The following is a 15,698-nucleotide window of genomic DNA, read 5'->3' on the forward strand; positions in this document are numbered from 1 at the left end:
TGACTTACTTAACCCCACTTTTCTATTATTTTTCCCCCCTGTTTCCTTCATTCATTCCCCCTTTGTCACTTACATTTTCGTGCAATTTTATAAAAGGCTATAAAAACCAAATTATGATGAAGAGGAGTGACGAAGAGGGGAATGAATGAAGGGAAAGGGGGGAAAATAAAAGAAAAGTAGAGTTAAATGGGTCACGTGAAATGCACATGTTAGTCAACGCCGGTAATGTAAGTAATTAGTCGGAACCCGGGGAAATGGTGGAACTTAACAAAAAAAAAATTTAAATAGGTATGCCTTGACATAAATTTTTTTAAATCAGGTGTGTTTTGACAAAAAAAAAAAAAAAAAAAAAAAAAAAATAAAAAATTATAAGATGGTTTTCAACAACATAAAGTCTTATATGTGGCTGGCCACACGATGTGGCCATTCAAAACGAGGGTTACTTCATTAGTGTAATAGGGATTACTCATTCAGTTTTTCAGGGGTTATTTCGTTAGTGATACATGGGTTACTTAGGGGTTACTTGGTGAGTATTACAAGGGATATCGGGTCAGTGTTATTGGAGTTACTTTGTTCTTTTACAAGTGGTCACATGGTGTGACCAACCACACACAAGACGCACTGTTTCAACAAAATTTGGTTTTTATAAGATGGTTTTCAACAAATTTTCCAAGATAATACTACATATTATAAGTACTCGTATTATAGAAAGGGAAAGATGCATATTACATTATTAATACATTATCATATTACATTCTCTTTAAACTTCACACAAACACCATACATTATTACGTTGAACATAGAACGTACGTAGTATTAGATAATAATACAACTCCACTCATAAGATTACTTAGTAATTAAGCAGCTTAATGAATGATAAACAAACAAAAAGCCTGCCTATTATTATTAGTTCTTAGTTATGAGGCTTGTTTTCAACGGCCTCACCGGCATAAGCGCAACACCTTCTACAACCATTGTATCCACGGTAGCAGCAACCGTAACGCCCGCATTCTCCTCCGTATCCTCCTCGGCCTCCATATCCTCCACGGCCTCCGTATCCTCCTCGGTCACCATATCCACCTCGGCGTCCATATCCCCCACTTCGGTCCCCATAACCACCACCTGGGTAGCCACCGTATCCTCCGCCGGGGTATCCACCGTATCCGTACTTGGCATCCTTCACTTTGTTGTCAACTTTCTTATCTGCAATATGTTGTTACATTCACACATGAATATTAGTTACTCTAATGGGTGTTGGCTCCAAAACAAGTTACTTATAGTTTATTTTACTACCTCCGTTTTTACTAGTTCACACGTTTTGACTTTAGTACTATTCACACAATTGCCTTTGACCATGTTTCGTGCTTGTTATGTGATAAAAAAATATAGCCATGTGGGATTTTGTTAGATTCGTCACAATATATACTTTCAAAATATCAAATTTTATAATTTTTGTTTATCTGGAATTAAAGATATTAGTGGTTGAATTTGTGCATTGGCAAACCTGACTAAAGAAATGTGACAGCTAAAAAGAGACGGAGGAAGTATTAATTTTTACTTAGAATTGACAATGGTTGTACGAGAATTATCTAGAGATGTACCCATCGTTTTATAATAATTGTAACAATTTGACTTTTACACAATTTATATACTTACTTTATCTATAACTTTTTTTTTTTTTTTTTTTTTTTTTACCCAACATTTAAAAATACATATGCTGCCATGTAATATATTTTTGGATTAGTCTCGATCTTTATTTATATAGTCATTATTATATCAACTTTTTATTCTGCTTACTAATACATAGTTAAAATTGCTTATTAACACGTGTTGTGTGTCATTAGTTAAATTATTGCAATTATTAAGAAGCGGAGGAAGTAATTTCAAAGTTCTACGTATATTATGTGACAACACTATACTCCACAATAAGTCATTATTATTAGACATTAAAAGTTATGTGTGCACGAAAAACGGTTTAAATTTAACTTTTACATGGCAGCATATGCATTTATATATTGATAAAAATGACTCCGACCTGAAATTAAAATATGTAACGATCACTCCACTAGTTTATTTACATTTTGTAGTTTTTGAGAAATGAAAGATTATGGAAAACTAGCTTACCCTTAATTTCTTCGGAATTAGTGGTAGTTTGAGTCAAGTCTTTAGCTGCAACCTCAGAAGAGATGAGGAAAACAATAGCCAAAAGAGCCAATAGAAGAAAAACCTTAGAAACCATTTTTGTAATAAAAACTCACAAAATTTTGATAATTTGATGAAATTTTGATGATGAATATTGTGTTCATTTACATACCTTATATAATAAGCCCTAGGAAACATGGTGCAGGAACGTACCGTACCAGATTTAATTTAATGATCAATGTTTAGTTGTAGTTGGATGTTGAATTCATAGATCTAATTTATTATCATGAACAAATATTTAATGCAATCTGCCATTCACTGCATGTAAGTGAAAGATCAGTTCATTATATATTGTGAATGTGATCTTTTTCATTTGATCCTTTATTTTTTTTTTTTTCAATTTTGTTGTAATTGTAACAGCATTAGTATTAGTATCATGCATTGGCGAAAATTTGAATTGAAATTAACAATTAAAGTATTGTTATCTAAGTTTCATTTTAAGAATTTTGGAGAAATATAGGTCAGTATTAATATATTTTAATCCTTAAAGTTCGATTTTGAATCAATACAAAGCTCAATTATTGTTTAGAGACGTACAGAATATATTTCTTTTTTTCTATTTGATTTTTCTATGTATATACTTACGCATAAAAGCCACCTTAAGTGAGTATTCTAAAAATTCACTCATTGATTTATTTTAGACCAATTTAAATCCTCTAACTATAAAATCTAATCTAATATATATATATATATATATATATATATATATAAAGGGGAGTTTTTTCCCGAGTTTTTAGTGAGCCACGTAGGATTTAATTTTTTCAGCGCGCCACGTAGGATAATAAATTTTAGTGGCAGCCAATTAAATACGAGATTATTAATTTCTTTTAAATTTTAGTGGTAGCCAATTAAATGCGAGATTATTAATTTCTTTTAGAATTAAATAATTTAAATGACACGTAAGCAAAATTGGCGAACGAGATTTTCCAGTTTAATTAATCAAATATAAAATATTATCTTTTGATATCAGGAATTTTATCTAAATATATAACAAATTTTAGCACATAAATATATATATAGAAAAATTATTTCAAAAAATTCAAACAAACTGTGAATCGCACGGACTTCATCTAGTTATATGCTATACCTAAGTGTAATGATCTCTTCCTGCCAAAAGAATACAAGATGTACTTTTTTCTGATAAATACCCTAATTTTAATTAAGGTTCGTTGTATAGATGATCGTTCAATTGACTGAGTGCGAAGACAAATCCAAGCCTTTTGTTAAAATTAAATTAGTAGAGAGATAAGAAATCGTTTTGCAATTTTTTTTAATATGATTCGTAGCATTATGCATTTAATGTGGACTTCCTATATATGGACTTCAATTCGTTGTTATCCATTCATAATATATATTATGTAGACATACGTTGTTTCTTTCTTTTCCTTCCATCTTTATTACGGAGTATATTTTACTCATTCAATTAGATTTGTCACAAGTTAACCATTTAATCTGACCATAACCTAAAAATAGGGTCGTCAACCGTTTTGAACCATTGTAATGTTAACCCAAAGCCAGATTCTCAAATTCGACCTGCGACATATGTTGTATAATAGTAAACCAAACTTGCTATCTAACTAGCTTGATTTTACATGAGATTCAATATGACATGAGTTAAACCAGACCTGAATTCATCCAAACCATTATAGATCCAATGACACGAGTCAACCTAATCCTAATCAACCCAACCCGAATATTTATTACTATCTCCGTTTCTTTTTAGTTGACACATATTCTTTTTTAAGAAGTTTTTTTTAGTTGACACGTTTCCTTTTGAGGTAAGTTTTTTACCTTGTATTTACAAGCTACCCCACTTGTTTTATCATTCCCTCTCACTCTCTCTCCTCTCCTTAATATATGTGTTTAAATCAAATGCGTCAACTAAATAGAAACGGAGGAAGTATATTAGTACCCTATTCATCAACTCGACTTAAGATAACTTGAATATAATATAATTATATAACCCAAGATACTATAGAATCTAATTTAACAGTAATTAGTGTTGGATTGATTCAAAGTAATTAGTAATTAGTGCTCCAAAACTAGTGGAATGTTAGTTGCATATTATTTTCCTAAGTATCAGTTTATTAGAATGTTATTCAAAGTACTTGAGTTAGTGGTGTAGTGTTTGTTACCCACTTGTTTATTAGTTCCTACTTTATAGCTTTGTTAGTTTTTAGAGTTGTAAGTCTATTTATATGGGCCTAGAGTATCTCCATTTTTAGTGTGTAAAATGTAATCAGATTAATCAAATATGTATTTCTCATCTCTCTTTATAGTTTCTACAATTAGTTCATAATAGACATCTCTAGTATTTTCTCTTTTATATGTCACAATTCGTCAATTCCAATCTTTTATCATCGCATGTGACTAGAAACTTTTAAAGATAGCTTAAGCAATTTAAACATTTTTTTTGAGATCTTTTCTCTTTTAATGAAGAAGTAACTCCCTTTTGAACTACTCGTACTATAATAATGTTTGTGAATTGTGAATATGTATTAATACGTAATTAATTCTTTGTTGATACAGTTATACAAACTTTCAAGAAATAGCTCTTATTCTACCATATTTAATTTTCTTTTGTTTTTCTTTTTTGGGTACAAGTTTATTTGTTCCAAATAAGTTTGTTTGTTTGTAAAAATGTCATGTCAGCTTGTGTTTAAGAAAATGGCGACCATCCATGTCAGTGTCCTTGTATCAAAGAGAAAAGAGATAGAAAGGGATTTATTACAAAAATAAAATCAGGTCCTATAAAGTGGGACTATGACTTTATGAGTGATAAAAAAATGAATAAAAAAATGTCATCAAAAGAATAAAGTAAAATTGAGAAGATTTTAGACAGAAAACGGATAAAAACAGAAAGAATGTAAAACTTAGGGCCTGTTCACATTTATTGAATTGAGCTAAAATAAACTGAATTGATTGGAGCTGAACTGAACTGATAGGAGCTGAACTGAACTGAATAGAGTTGAAATGAATATTTTATAAGAGAAGGAAATAAAGAGCTGAACTAGACTGATTGGAGTTGAACTGAACTGAAACGAACTGATAGGAGCTGAGCTGAACTAAATTGAACTCCAATTAAGCTAAAGTGAACAAACCCTTAAATAGAAAAATAAAGGGAGTATAAAACATCTTCCGTATAATAGAAAAGAGAATAAAAAAATGTGCTCTAGCCCTATGAAACATATCACATGTGATGGATTAAAGTGGCCTTACACGTGAGGGGGAGTGTTAAAGTTAGCTTGCCAAATAACACATGTGATATAATTTTGGGATAAAATCTTCTTAAATTTATAGGTAAATTCTATCTTTTAATTGCAGATGCAGCCCAAACTCGTATTTGACGCATAATTTAGATTTAGCTCTTAAATTCTCCGAGACATATCTCACTGCATGGGTCTTTGTTTGTATACTAGTTTTTTTTTTTTTTTCTTTTTTTCTTTTTTTTTTTTTTTTTTGGTTGTGAAAGCTATATACCAATTTATTAAGCCTTATCATTCTCGACGACTTAACCTTATTTCTAGTTCAATTCTTTTCTCTGTTTAACAGTGTATGATATTGAGGGTAGGTTCATGTCTTTTTGTCGTCAAATAATACTCCATAATTGTTTTAATTTTCTGAAAATGAAATAAAGGTTACAATGTTTATAAATAATTAATTATTTATTGAATCTTTTTTAGATAGCAAATTTTTTTCATTATTTTCTTTTATTTAAGAAGTTAGGGACTTAGGGTTGATATCTTGACTATCGGAAGAAGAGATAACTAACATTTTGTGTATTTTCCCTCCTAAAAAATTAATTGTTAATAATAATAATAATAATAATAATAATAATAATAATAATAATAATAATATTCATGACCCATTATATGGAATTCGTCTAAATACAAGTTGATCAATTCATAAATAATTTTAAGATGTGCAAAAAAATTGTCATATTTTTGTAAAATATAGTTTATTATGACCATATGTTGATGAGAGTAGTATGCTACTCTATATATATAAATCATGATTTAGGCTAAAATAGCTTTAATATCGGTGAGATATCTTGTACAATAAACACAATTATAGTAATATAATTATCAAGTTAATTCCGAACAAAGAGAGCACAAATTAGAATACGATTTTATAAACACGACAAATGTATTGAGGGAGTAGAAAGTACTTAAAATCTATCAGCAAAATGAAATACAACCAAAGTGAACGAGTGTCAATCTTGCTCTTCGGCATGTCACCACGTCCAACATCGTACCTTCACATGACATTCACCACGTGTTAGATTATTGGTGACATGCAACACTACAATCTACGTCCGAATGTCGATTTTACCCCAAAAATGTTGGCCTATAAATTGGCTTTATTACCATTTTAGTAAAGTATATTACTTCTATATTTCATCAAAACATTACCATAAAAAGATATAATGACGTTCAAGACGTTTATTTTGCTAGGACTTTTGCTTGGTTCGGCTCTCTTCATCTCTTCACTTGGAAAAGGTGAGCATGCACTTTATATGATTACGTTTGTCCTTTCTATTATATATATGTTCTAAAATTAATTATATTAGTGGAATTTTAATTTTTGAAACTAATAAATTTTAATTAATAATGTAATGTTATATATGACTTGTATATATACTTAATTAATAATTGTAATAATAATTTGCATGCATGTGTACGTACGCAGTTGATGGGGAGATTGTAGAAGACACAAGGGAAGGAATTACCCAAAGAGGAAAAGGAGGTGGCAAAGGAGGAGGCGGCCAGGGTGGTGGTAAAGGAGGTGGAGGTGGCGGCGGAGGAGGACAAGATGAAGTACCCGCGTTTGACATCAATCAAGTTGGAGGAGGTCAAGGTGGTGGTAAAGGTGGTATAGGAGGAGGTATAGGAGGAGGTCAAGGTGGTGGTAAAGGTGGTATAGGAGGTGGTGGCTCAGGAGGAGGTAAAGGTGGAGGTGGCTCAGGAGGAGGTAAAGGTAAAGGTGGTGGCTCTGGAGGAGGTAAAGGAGGTGGTGGTGGTGGTGGCGGAGAAGAGGTCATAGACATTAACGGACACGGAGGAGGTGGGTATGGCGGAGGACACGGAGGAGGTGGGTATGGCGGAGGAGGACACGGAGGGGGTGGGTATGGGGGTGGAGGACATGGAGGGGGTGGGTATGGTGGTGGAGGACATGGAGGGGGTGGAGGAGGACATGGAGGGAGAGGCGGAGGAGGGTTTGAAGAAGAAGAATTTGATATTGATCAGGCAAGAGGAGGTGGTCAAGGTAGAGGACAAGGAGGTAAAGGGGGTGGTCAAGGCGGGGGACAAGGAGGTAAAGGAGGTGGTCAAGGCGGAGGAGGAGGTCAAGGACGTGGCGGAGGACAAGGAGGAGGAAGAGGCGGTGGAGGAGGTGGAGGGTTTGAAGAAGAAGAATTTGATATTGATCAGGCAAGAGGGGGTGGTCAAGGCAGAGGACAAGGAGGTAAAGGGGGCGGTCAAGGTGGGGGACAAGGAGGTAAAGGGGGTGGTCAAGGCGGGGGACAAGGAGGTGGTCAAGGCGGAGGAGGAGGTAAAGGAAGTGGCGGAGGACAAGGAGGAGGAAGAGGTGGTGGAGGCGGAGGACAAGTAAGTAATAATCAAGGAGGAAACAAAGGTGGTTCTGGTGGTGGACAAGGAGGTAGTCAAGGAGGAAGCAAAGGTGGTTCTAGCGGAGGACGTGGAGGTAGTCAAGGAGGAGGTAGTCAAGGTGGAGGCAAAGGTCATTCCGGCGGAGGACAAGGAGGTAGTCAAGGAGGAGGTAAAGGTGGTTCTGGTGGAGGTAGTCAAGGAGGAGGCAAAGGTCATACTGGCGGAGGACAAGGAGGTAGCCAAGGAGGAGGCAGAGGAGGAGGCGGCGGTTCTGGAGGAGGCAGAGGAGGTGGTGGTGGAGGAGGAGGATTGAACTAAGTACGTAGGCAAGTACATATCCTGTTAATTTTATTCCCTTGCAATTTTAGTTCCTTTTGAATTTAAAGAGGTTAATATAGCATTGTTGTGGTAACTGGTAAGTTAAGAAGACCATCCTCAACGTAGGGCAGGTTCTGTACATTGAATACAACCACTGATCCAAGTGCCTTTAATTATCTATGGATAAATTTGCATGCTAATTTATCATGGAGTACTAGTTTTTGTAAAAAGTTGTTTATTATATAATGCTTGTAATGTAATTAAGTTGCTTAAAAATTCATAATATAAGAGTAAATGATTTAATTTGTTTTTGTTTTTTTTCATGTTTTTGCTTTGTTCAGGGAATCATTATAAAACACATGGTGGATAATCGATGTTATGAGGGTTCAAGTGCTAAAGTTGGACAACCTTCAACGTGATCGGCACATCATGGGGTTAAATATCTATAGTACGTAGTTATAGTGTATATGTAGTATATATAGATGTAAGACTTGAAGAGATCGAATAAGAGATTGTAAAGAAAAATACTTGTAACGTAACCTTATATATATGCATGAGACTTTCTCTAGTACTTAAATTTCATTATCTTCTTAATCTCAAGTAATTAGGATAGAGCGAGGTGTTGTATGAAGGCCATATAAAACTTTAGATTCAAGAAAAAACCTAAGGAATTTATCACTATCGATTTTGAAAGAATAAAAAGCAAATTAAGAATATTTTGGCAAATATTCTTAATTATTATTAATAGAAGTTTGGAGCCGAGGAATAGAAGTAGTTTTGATAAGTTAAATTATTATTAATAGAAACTGATATTGTACTTTAATAAATATTATTTCGTTTATTGTATTTCATATCAATCAAGCGTGAATCAAAATGTCGTAAATTTCAGGAATTATAGGAACTAGCTAGCTTAGGAATTAATAATTTGCAAGCAAAACCCTCTTTTGTTTCAAAGCAAATTAAAGTCCAAACAAAAAATAAAAACATCGCTATACTTCAATTCTAAATTCCCATGTTGTAGCTGTCGTGGGATCACCAAAATTAGCTATGGAGCTGCCCAAGCTTGCCACAACGAAACATTACTTTGTAGCCATGTCTTGTTCTTGTTTTGGCCTTATAAAAAACAACGCACGAGGATTAAAAAAGAATACATGCGTTTCAAGTCCAAATATCTCCTTTATTTTTAAAAAAAAAAAAAACTTGTATTAGTTACACTATGCCAAAACCCCAAACTTATTTTAGCTAAAAAAAGGCTAGTAGTTTTCTCTTTATTTTTTCTCTACAAGGTTCTTATAAAATAACTGGAAATAACTATACTTTTCCTTTAGTTTCTTTATGTTTTATTGAATTCAATAAAACTACATGTACTCTTTGAAGGTAGTAATTAAGTACTCATATAGTGGGATTGAGAGTAGTAAGTGTCCCTATGGTGGTCTTATTCTAATTCTGTATTTATTTTTTGAGTTTAGTATGGTACAAGTTGTATAGATAAATATTTGTGCGGGATCAAAAAAGAATTAATCCTTCGATTACAATAAGATGAATCAAATGAAAGTTTTCTTTACAACTACCACAAATCGATATACCCTCTCGTCGAAAAGGGTTGTAATTCACAGCGATATGAAAGAGGGTATGAAATGTGTACGATTTGCAACAACGATTATAGCTCTGCTAAAGGATGTTTTTATTTGATTCAATTGTCATATATTATATTAAAATATATAATAAATGTAAAGTAAATTTTTTCATCATTAGCACAAAGGATATTCCAATTAGTTTTTTAAATGTAATTTTGGAATAAACTTTGGAAATTGATATGAAGAAACTCAATTACAATTTGACTTAGGGACTGTTTACTTGAGCTTAATTTTAGTTCAGTTCAGTTCAGTTCAGTTTAGTTTAATTCAGCTCTAATCAGTTCAATTCGACGCTTAAGCACTAAATATAATGGATTACTCTTTACGTATGGTATATCGATCATCTACTTAACAAGTCACAATAATCTTTATTATACACATGAGTGAACACTTATTTGTATTTTTTCAACTTTTATATAATTCAATAAAATGTCTTTCATCGGCGTTTTGTACAAGTATTAAATTAAACATGTTTATCGAGAAAAAAATAGTATTAAATTATACATGTTTAACCAACTTAGGTCACTTTTTATTTTTTATTTTTTTATTTTTTCATAAAGTTAGTCTTGTTATAGATTTTGTTGACATCCTTGTATTCCTTTTTTTTTTTTTTTTTTTTTGGTATACTTGTATGTACTTCAATTGAGGAAGATAACTTAGGTAATACGGAGTATATGTTTGGATATAAGAGTTGACTTATTTTGTAACCAACGATTTGGATGTTATCATCATAAATGAAGCTTATCAAAATTAGAATGACATTGTAGCCGACACTTTCAGGCCTGGCTGCCCTTCATCACTCCAGCCCAACCTCTCACAAGGGATTTTTCGCCACGTTTTACATGATATGATCGACTATTTTTTGAACCAATTAAACTACAAAGTACTCCTTTCATTTCTTTTTATTTACTACGTGTTGGTATTATATTTTTATTTTTATATTCTCCGATGCATACCTTTAACTATGAGTATATACTTCGTATTTAATAAGAAAAAAAATAATAAAAGTTAAATAAAATGATATTTTGAAATACATTTTAAATTGAATCTAACAAATTCACACATAATATGACTTCGATGTTTATAATACTCTCTCTGTCCCAATTTACTTGCAACATTTTGACTGGACACGCTTGTCGATGTACATGTTTGACCGTTGATATATTTTATTATATATTTAAATAAGTTATAAAAAGTTTATATTCAGAAACTATACATTAAAATAGACCCAACAACATCTTACATGATTACATTGACTTTCATATAATAGCTAAAAAAGATAGTAAAAGTGAGATGTGTGAATAGTGTAAAAAGTCAAACCATTACGAGTAATTTGGGACGGAGGGAGTAGTGAATTTTTAAAGTAATTTTTATTTTTTAAAAAAAGTTGACTATAAAATCTAATGTAACAAATAAAAATAATGAACGAATTAAAGGGAGTAGTATGTAGTAGTATATTACTCTTTCCGTCCTAAGTTAGTTACTACTCCATACAAATTTGATTTTCATCCATTATATTGTGCGTTTAGTTTAGAGCTCATACATACAGTATAATACATACGAGTACTCCGTAGTTTTTATTTTGTAATTCCATTGAATTAATGCCTGAAAAATGGTCCTCAATTTAAGTGTGAACAATAAGTGCAAAACCAACATTACAAGATAAGTCCGAAATTATGTTTAAAATATTGATCGGTTCATTTATGTCCAAAAACTTTATGCGGTGCACCAAAATTCCAAGCACAAATATGTCCCTTAAATTTCCTCTATAAATTTGCGATTTTAGGAAACTCCTAATTAGTGTAAAGTGTAATACGGAGTATCATAGGTAAAAACACTAAAGTTTCTAAATTAAACTTAACTTTTGAAAGTTTGTATCTTAAACAATGAAGTTTAAGGCTTATGTTGTAGTAGGGCTGCTTACTTTCGCAGTTCTAATCTCTTCAACCGCTGTAGCTGATAGCAACACATCTAATGAAGTACATAAGCGTAAGTATTAACTCAGTATAATCCCAATTTAATCATCCATGTTCTTAGCACGTCCTGTGATCGAAAATAGTTGTCACGTTGCTTTAATCCCTTGTAAATTTATAACTTAGGAGTATAAATTATGTCATTTTGATCTTATCTCTTACTTTGATGTAAGGTTATGTAGCCTTTTTAGGATGTTACGAAGTTTCATTATAAACTGTTGTTAATAAAAGATAATTTCTATCTAGATATATTTCGCTTTTACTACTTTTATAATTCAATTTATTTGTGACTTTCACTTTTACTATAAGAAAGCTTACATTTTAGCCAAATATGTTTAGCTATTTTTTATTAAAAGGGATGTCTATTCCTATTAAGTACGAATAGATGGAGATTACTTTTTTTTTTCTTTGCATGGTAATTCAGTTCTTTTCATGTTATCTTGGAAGAGCAAAACCGTGACATATATCACACGTTAAAATATTGTATAACTATATATTGTGGAACAAAAGGGGTAGTTTCTATATATGTTATGATCACGGACTCACGGTGAGTGTATTGATTCGATGATAAGATTATTGTACTTAAATTTTTCGCAGGGGATGAAGATGAGGAATCTAGTATGTATAGTAAATCTGTAACTGAGCCATCAATGGAAAAAGGTTAGCTTGCTTGAGTATTGTTTCAATAAAAAAAAAAAAAAAAAAAAACTACTTGTATTATTACTTACTACTTAAGCACAATGAGCTTTTATAAAACTTATAATGCTAAGACCATGATAAAGAATCAACGGGTAATGTTAAGAGTAAATTAAAGTAATATTGCTATTTCAAGAGGCAATACAAATTAATTTAATTATACTGACCTTGCATGTAATTTGCATGTATAGTGGATGGGAAATCATCAATGATAGGTCACAAGTGGGTAGAGGATACGGAGGAGGACAAGTTGGTGGTGGACTAGGTGGCGATGGGAAGGGCGGAAGTGGAGGGGGACAAGGTAGTTATGGAGGAGGTGGAGGAAAGGAAGGCTCGGGAGGAGGCCAAGGTGATGGTGGACAAGGCAGTAGTGGAGGAGCAAAAGGTGGCTCAGGAGGAAGCAAAGGAGGTGGTGGTGGAGGAGGGCAAGGTGGATATGGAGGCGGTGGTTAGGGTAGCTCTGGAGGACAAGGCGGAACATGTGGTGGTCAAGGTGGCACGGGAGGTGGTGGACAAGGTAGCATTGGAGGAGATCAAGGTGGTCATGGAGGAGGAAAAGGTGGTTCAGGAGGAAGCAAAGGTGGTGGTGGGGGAAGTGGTAAAGGTAGTTCAGGAGGACAAGGCGGCAAAGGTGGTGGTCAAGATGGCATAGGAGGTGGTGGACAAGGCGGCAGTGGGGGAGGGCAAGGTGGTCATGGAGGAGGAAGCAAAGGAGGTGGTGGAGGAGGGCAAGGCAGCTATGGAGGTAGTGGAAAGGGTAGCTCATGAGGAGGAAAAGGAAGTAAAGGTGGTGGTCAAGGCGGCACTAGGGGTGGAGGACAAGGCGGTTATGGAGGTGGGGGAGGTAGTCAAGGAGGGAAAGGTGGCTCCGGGGAAGACAAGGAGGCAAAGGGGGTGGTGGGGTGGAGGAAAGCAAGGAGGCAAGGGTGGGGATGGCCATGTAGGAGGTGGGGGTGGAGTGGGGAAAGGTGGCTCTAAAGGGGGACATGGTGGTAAGGGTGGTGGTAGTGGAGGCTATGAGGGAGGTGGAAAAGGAGGTGGTGGGGGAGGCATTGGTGGAAAATATCAAGAAACATGTTAGTATTTAAACTTGTTCATTATCTATATACATATGCGGTATTTTGAAAAATGTTACTCGTATACTATATAGAATTATTGAATTAAATTTATCATGAGTTACTAAATTAAATCTATCATGCGAAGTATTTGTCTTCTAAAATTTTTTAATATCCATCCTCTTGGGTGGCTACATAGTACATACATATTGTTATACTTCATACTATTTCTGACTACAATATTAAGCCTTATATATGTACTTTGATTTGTATTCTATTATACTCCCTCTAAAGCTGAGGAGCATGTCATAATTTAGCAGAGTACGTAGTATATATTGTACATTGAGTCGTTTGATATACAATTATTCCATTTTCTTGTATACATAAATCATACACATATTCCATACAATCAATTTGTTTTGATTATAATATAATGCAACATATGTTCAAAGGACAAACACAATGGAATTCCCGGATCAGTACGATGTGAGTGGCAACTATGGTGGAGGTAGTGGAGGCTACGGTGGTGGTGGTGGTGGTCATGGCGGAGGATATGGTGGCGGTGGCCATAGACCTGGTGGAGGCGGTAGTGGTGGCTATGGAGGTGGAGGTGGCAGCTACGGTGGTGGTTGTAGGTATGGTGGTTGGTACGAGGGACATTGTCTTCGTCGTTGTAGTCCACATGAGGCCCAAGCTGTTGGCGGCGAAACCCAGCCCCACAACTAAAATGAGATACATACCTTGTAAGATGGGATATCAACCATGTAAGATGTAATTAGTATCCAACAATGAAGCACGTATGTATGTAGTAGTACACTACTACACTAGTACTAGTACATGTTAGCCTATGTTCAAAAAATGTGGATGGGATAAACTTACCCAATAGTGTATGTGGATAAATAAGTTACTCTTTTACTCTATTACGGTCTATAGAGTACTAAATTAGGGTTATTATAAGTTAAATACTTTTTTTTTATATCTGTATGTACTTAATTAGTTAAATGAGAGATATATTATTAGGCTAATATGTTATTTCGGATGTTATACTACAAGAGGGGGGGTGAATTGTAGTATGCTTCTAGTGCCTACTTTTTCCGGAATATAAACTGATAGCTGTTAGGAACTTAGACAATGCAAAGCGGATTTTACGAGGAAACCATCTAGGGCCTAATTGGAAGTAAAACCTCGACCCTCCAAGGGATTTCAAGCCAAACCAATCCACTATAATAGGCCAAACACTCCTAGTTACAACCTATTACAATAAGACCTTTACTCACAAGTTCCTGATTGAACTTGCTACTCGATAGGACCCTATCCTACCCAATCTAAATCCCAGACTTAGATTCTACTCAATACTCCCAGAGTACTATTCACTCGGCCTCTCACTAGAAGCTCACTCGGCTTCACCCTAGAAGCTCACACTTTGCACTCATACAATTATGATAATGAGACTTCTTACGAACTCTCACACCCCAATACATAAAACACTAAAAACCCTTTTACCAATTACAAGATCTCAAAGAATAAATCTAAATACATATCAATGAATAAAGAGATAAAACTAATATGCTGGACACTCAAGATATGTCTGGAACTTACTGGACGAACTCAAACCAAACCCTGACTGGAACTTTGACCTGGAGGTTTGACTTATCTTCGCGGTGAAAGATGAAACCATTAAGCACGACCACTCCACTTCATCAGCCTCAAATTTGAATGAATACATATGAGCAAATTTATAGTACACCCAAATCATTCTTTTCGTAAAAGATAAGTTTTATCAAAAGATATGTTTAAAAGATATTTTCATAAATAAGTTTTCCAAAAGTATATCTTTTTGTTAAAAATATATATATTCTGTTAATAATAATAAAATATATTTGCTATAAAATCAGATTTTATTTCAAACTTATACTTTTCAAATATACTAGCTTATCTTTTTCAAAATATATACTTATCATAAAATCAGATTTTATTCCAAACTTATATTTTCCAAATATAATAGCTTATCTTTTTCCAAAGATATACTTATCATAAAATCATATTTTATTCTAAACTTCTTTTGTGCTGAAAATACTTTTCAAAAATAACTTATCTTTTTCCAAAAGGGATTTATTAGAAAATAAATATCTTTATTCTGTAAAACCAAATCCCTTAAAGATATGCACTTATTAGATAAATATTTATATCATTAAAACCGACTTTTAA

The 15,698-nt window shown here is 33.7% G+C and overlaps 1 protein-coding gene and 1 long non-coding RNA gene across 2 annotated transcripts; one reads left to right on the forward strand and one right to left on the reverse strand.

The window, feature by feature from the left end:
- Positions 1-821: 821 nt before the first annotated feature.
- LOC145587405 (glycine-rich protein-like) lies at positions 822-2,269 on the reverse strand. The gene is made up of 2 exons (XM_081644144.1): positions 2,125-2,269; positions 822-1,203 (listed from the first exon to the last, which is right to left on the reverse strand). The coding sequence occupies exons 1-2, from the start codon at positions 2,237-2,239 to the stop codon at positions 914-916; spliced, it is 405 nt and encodes a 134-aa protein (XP_081500270.1). The 5' UTR covers positions 2,240-2,269; the 3' UTR covers positions 822-913.
- A 5,806-nt stretch (positions 2,270-8,075) lies between these two features.
- Positions 8,076-8,697, forward strand: LOC145587406 (uncharacterized). The gene is made up of 2 exons (XR_014101258.1): positions 8,076-8,137; positions 8,471-8,697. It is a non-coding gene; the product is annotated as an uncharacterized LOC145587406 (long non-coding RNA).
- Positions 8,698-15,698: the final 7,001 nt, after the last annotated feature.

Source organism: Chenopodium album, chromosome 17 (genome assembly GCF_948465745.1).
Source record: "Chenopodium album chromosome 17, dcCheAlbu1.1, whole genome shotgun sequence".
NCBI lineage: Eukaryota > Viridiplantae > Streptophyta > Magnoliopsida > Caryophyllales > Amaranthaceae > Chenopodium > Chenopodium album.

Coding starts and splice junctions, on each gene's coding strand:
- LOC145587405 (XM_081644144.1), bottom strand. CDS start 2,239: ATGGTTTCTAAGGTTTTTCTTCTATTGGCTCTTTTGGCTATTGTTTTC. Junction 1,204..2,124: donor TAATTCCGAAGAAATTAAGG/GTAAGCTAGTTT, acceptor AACATATTGCAG/ATAAGAAAGTTGACAACAAA.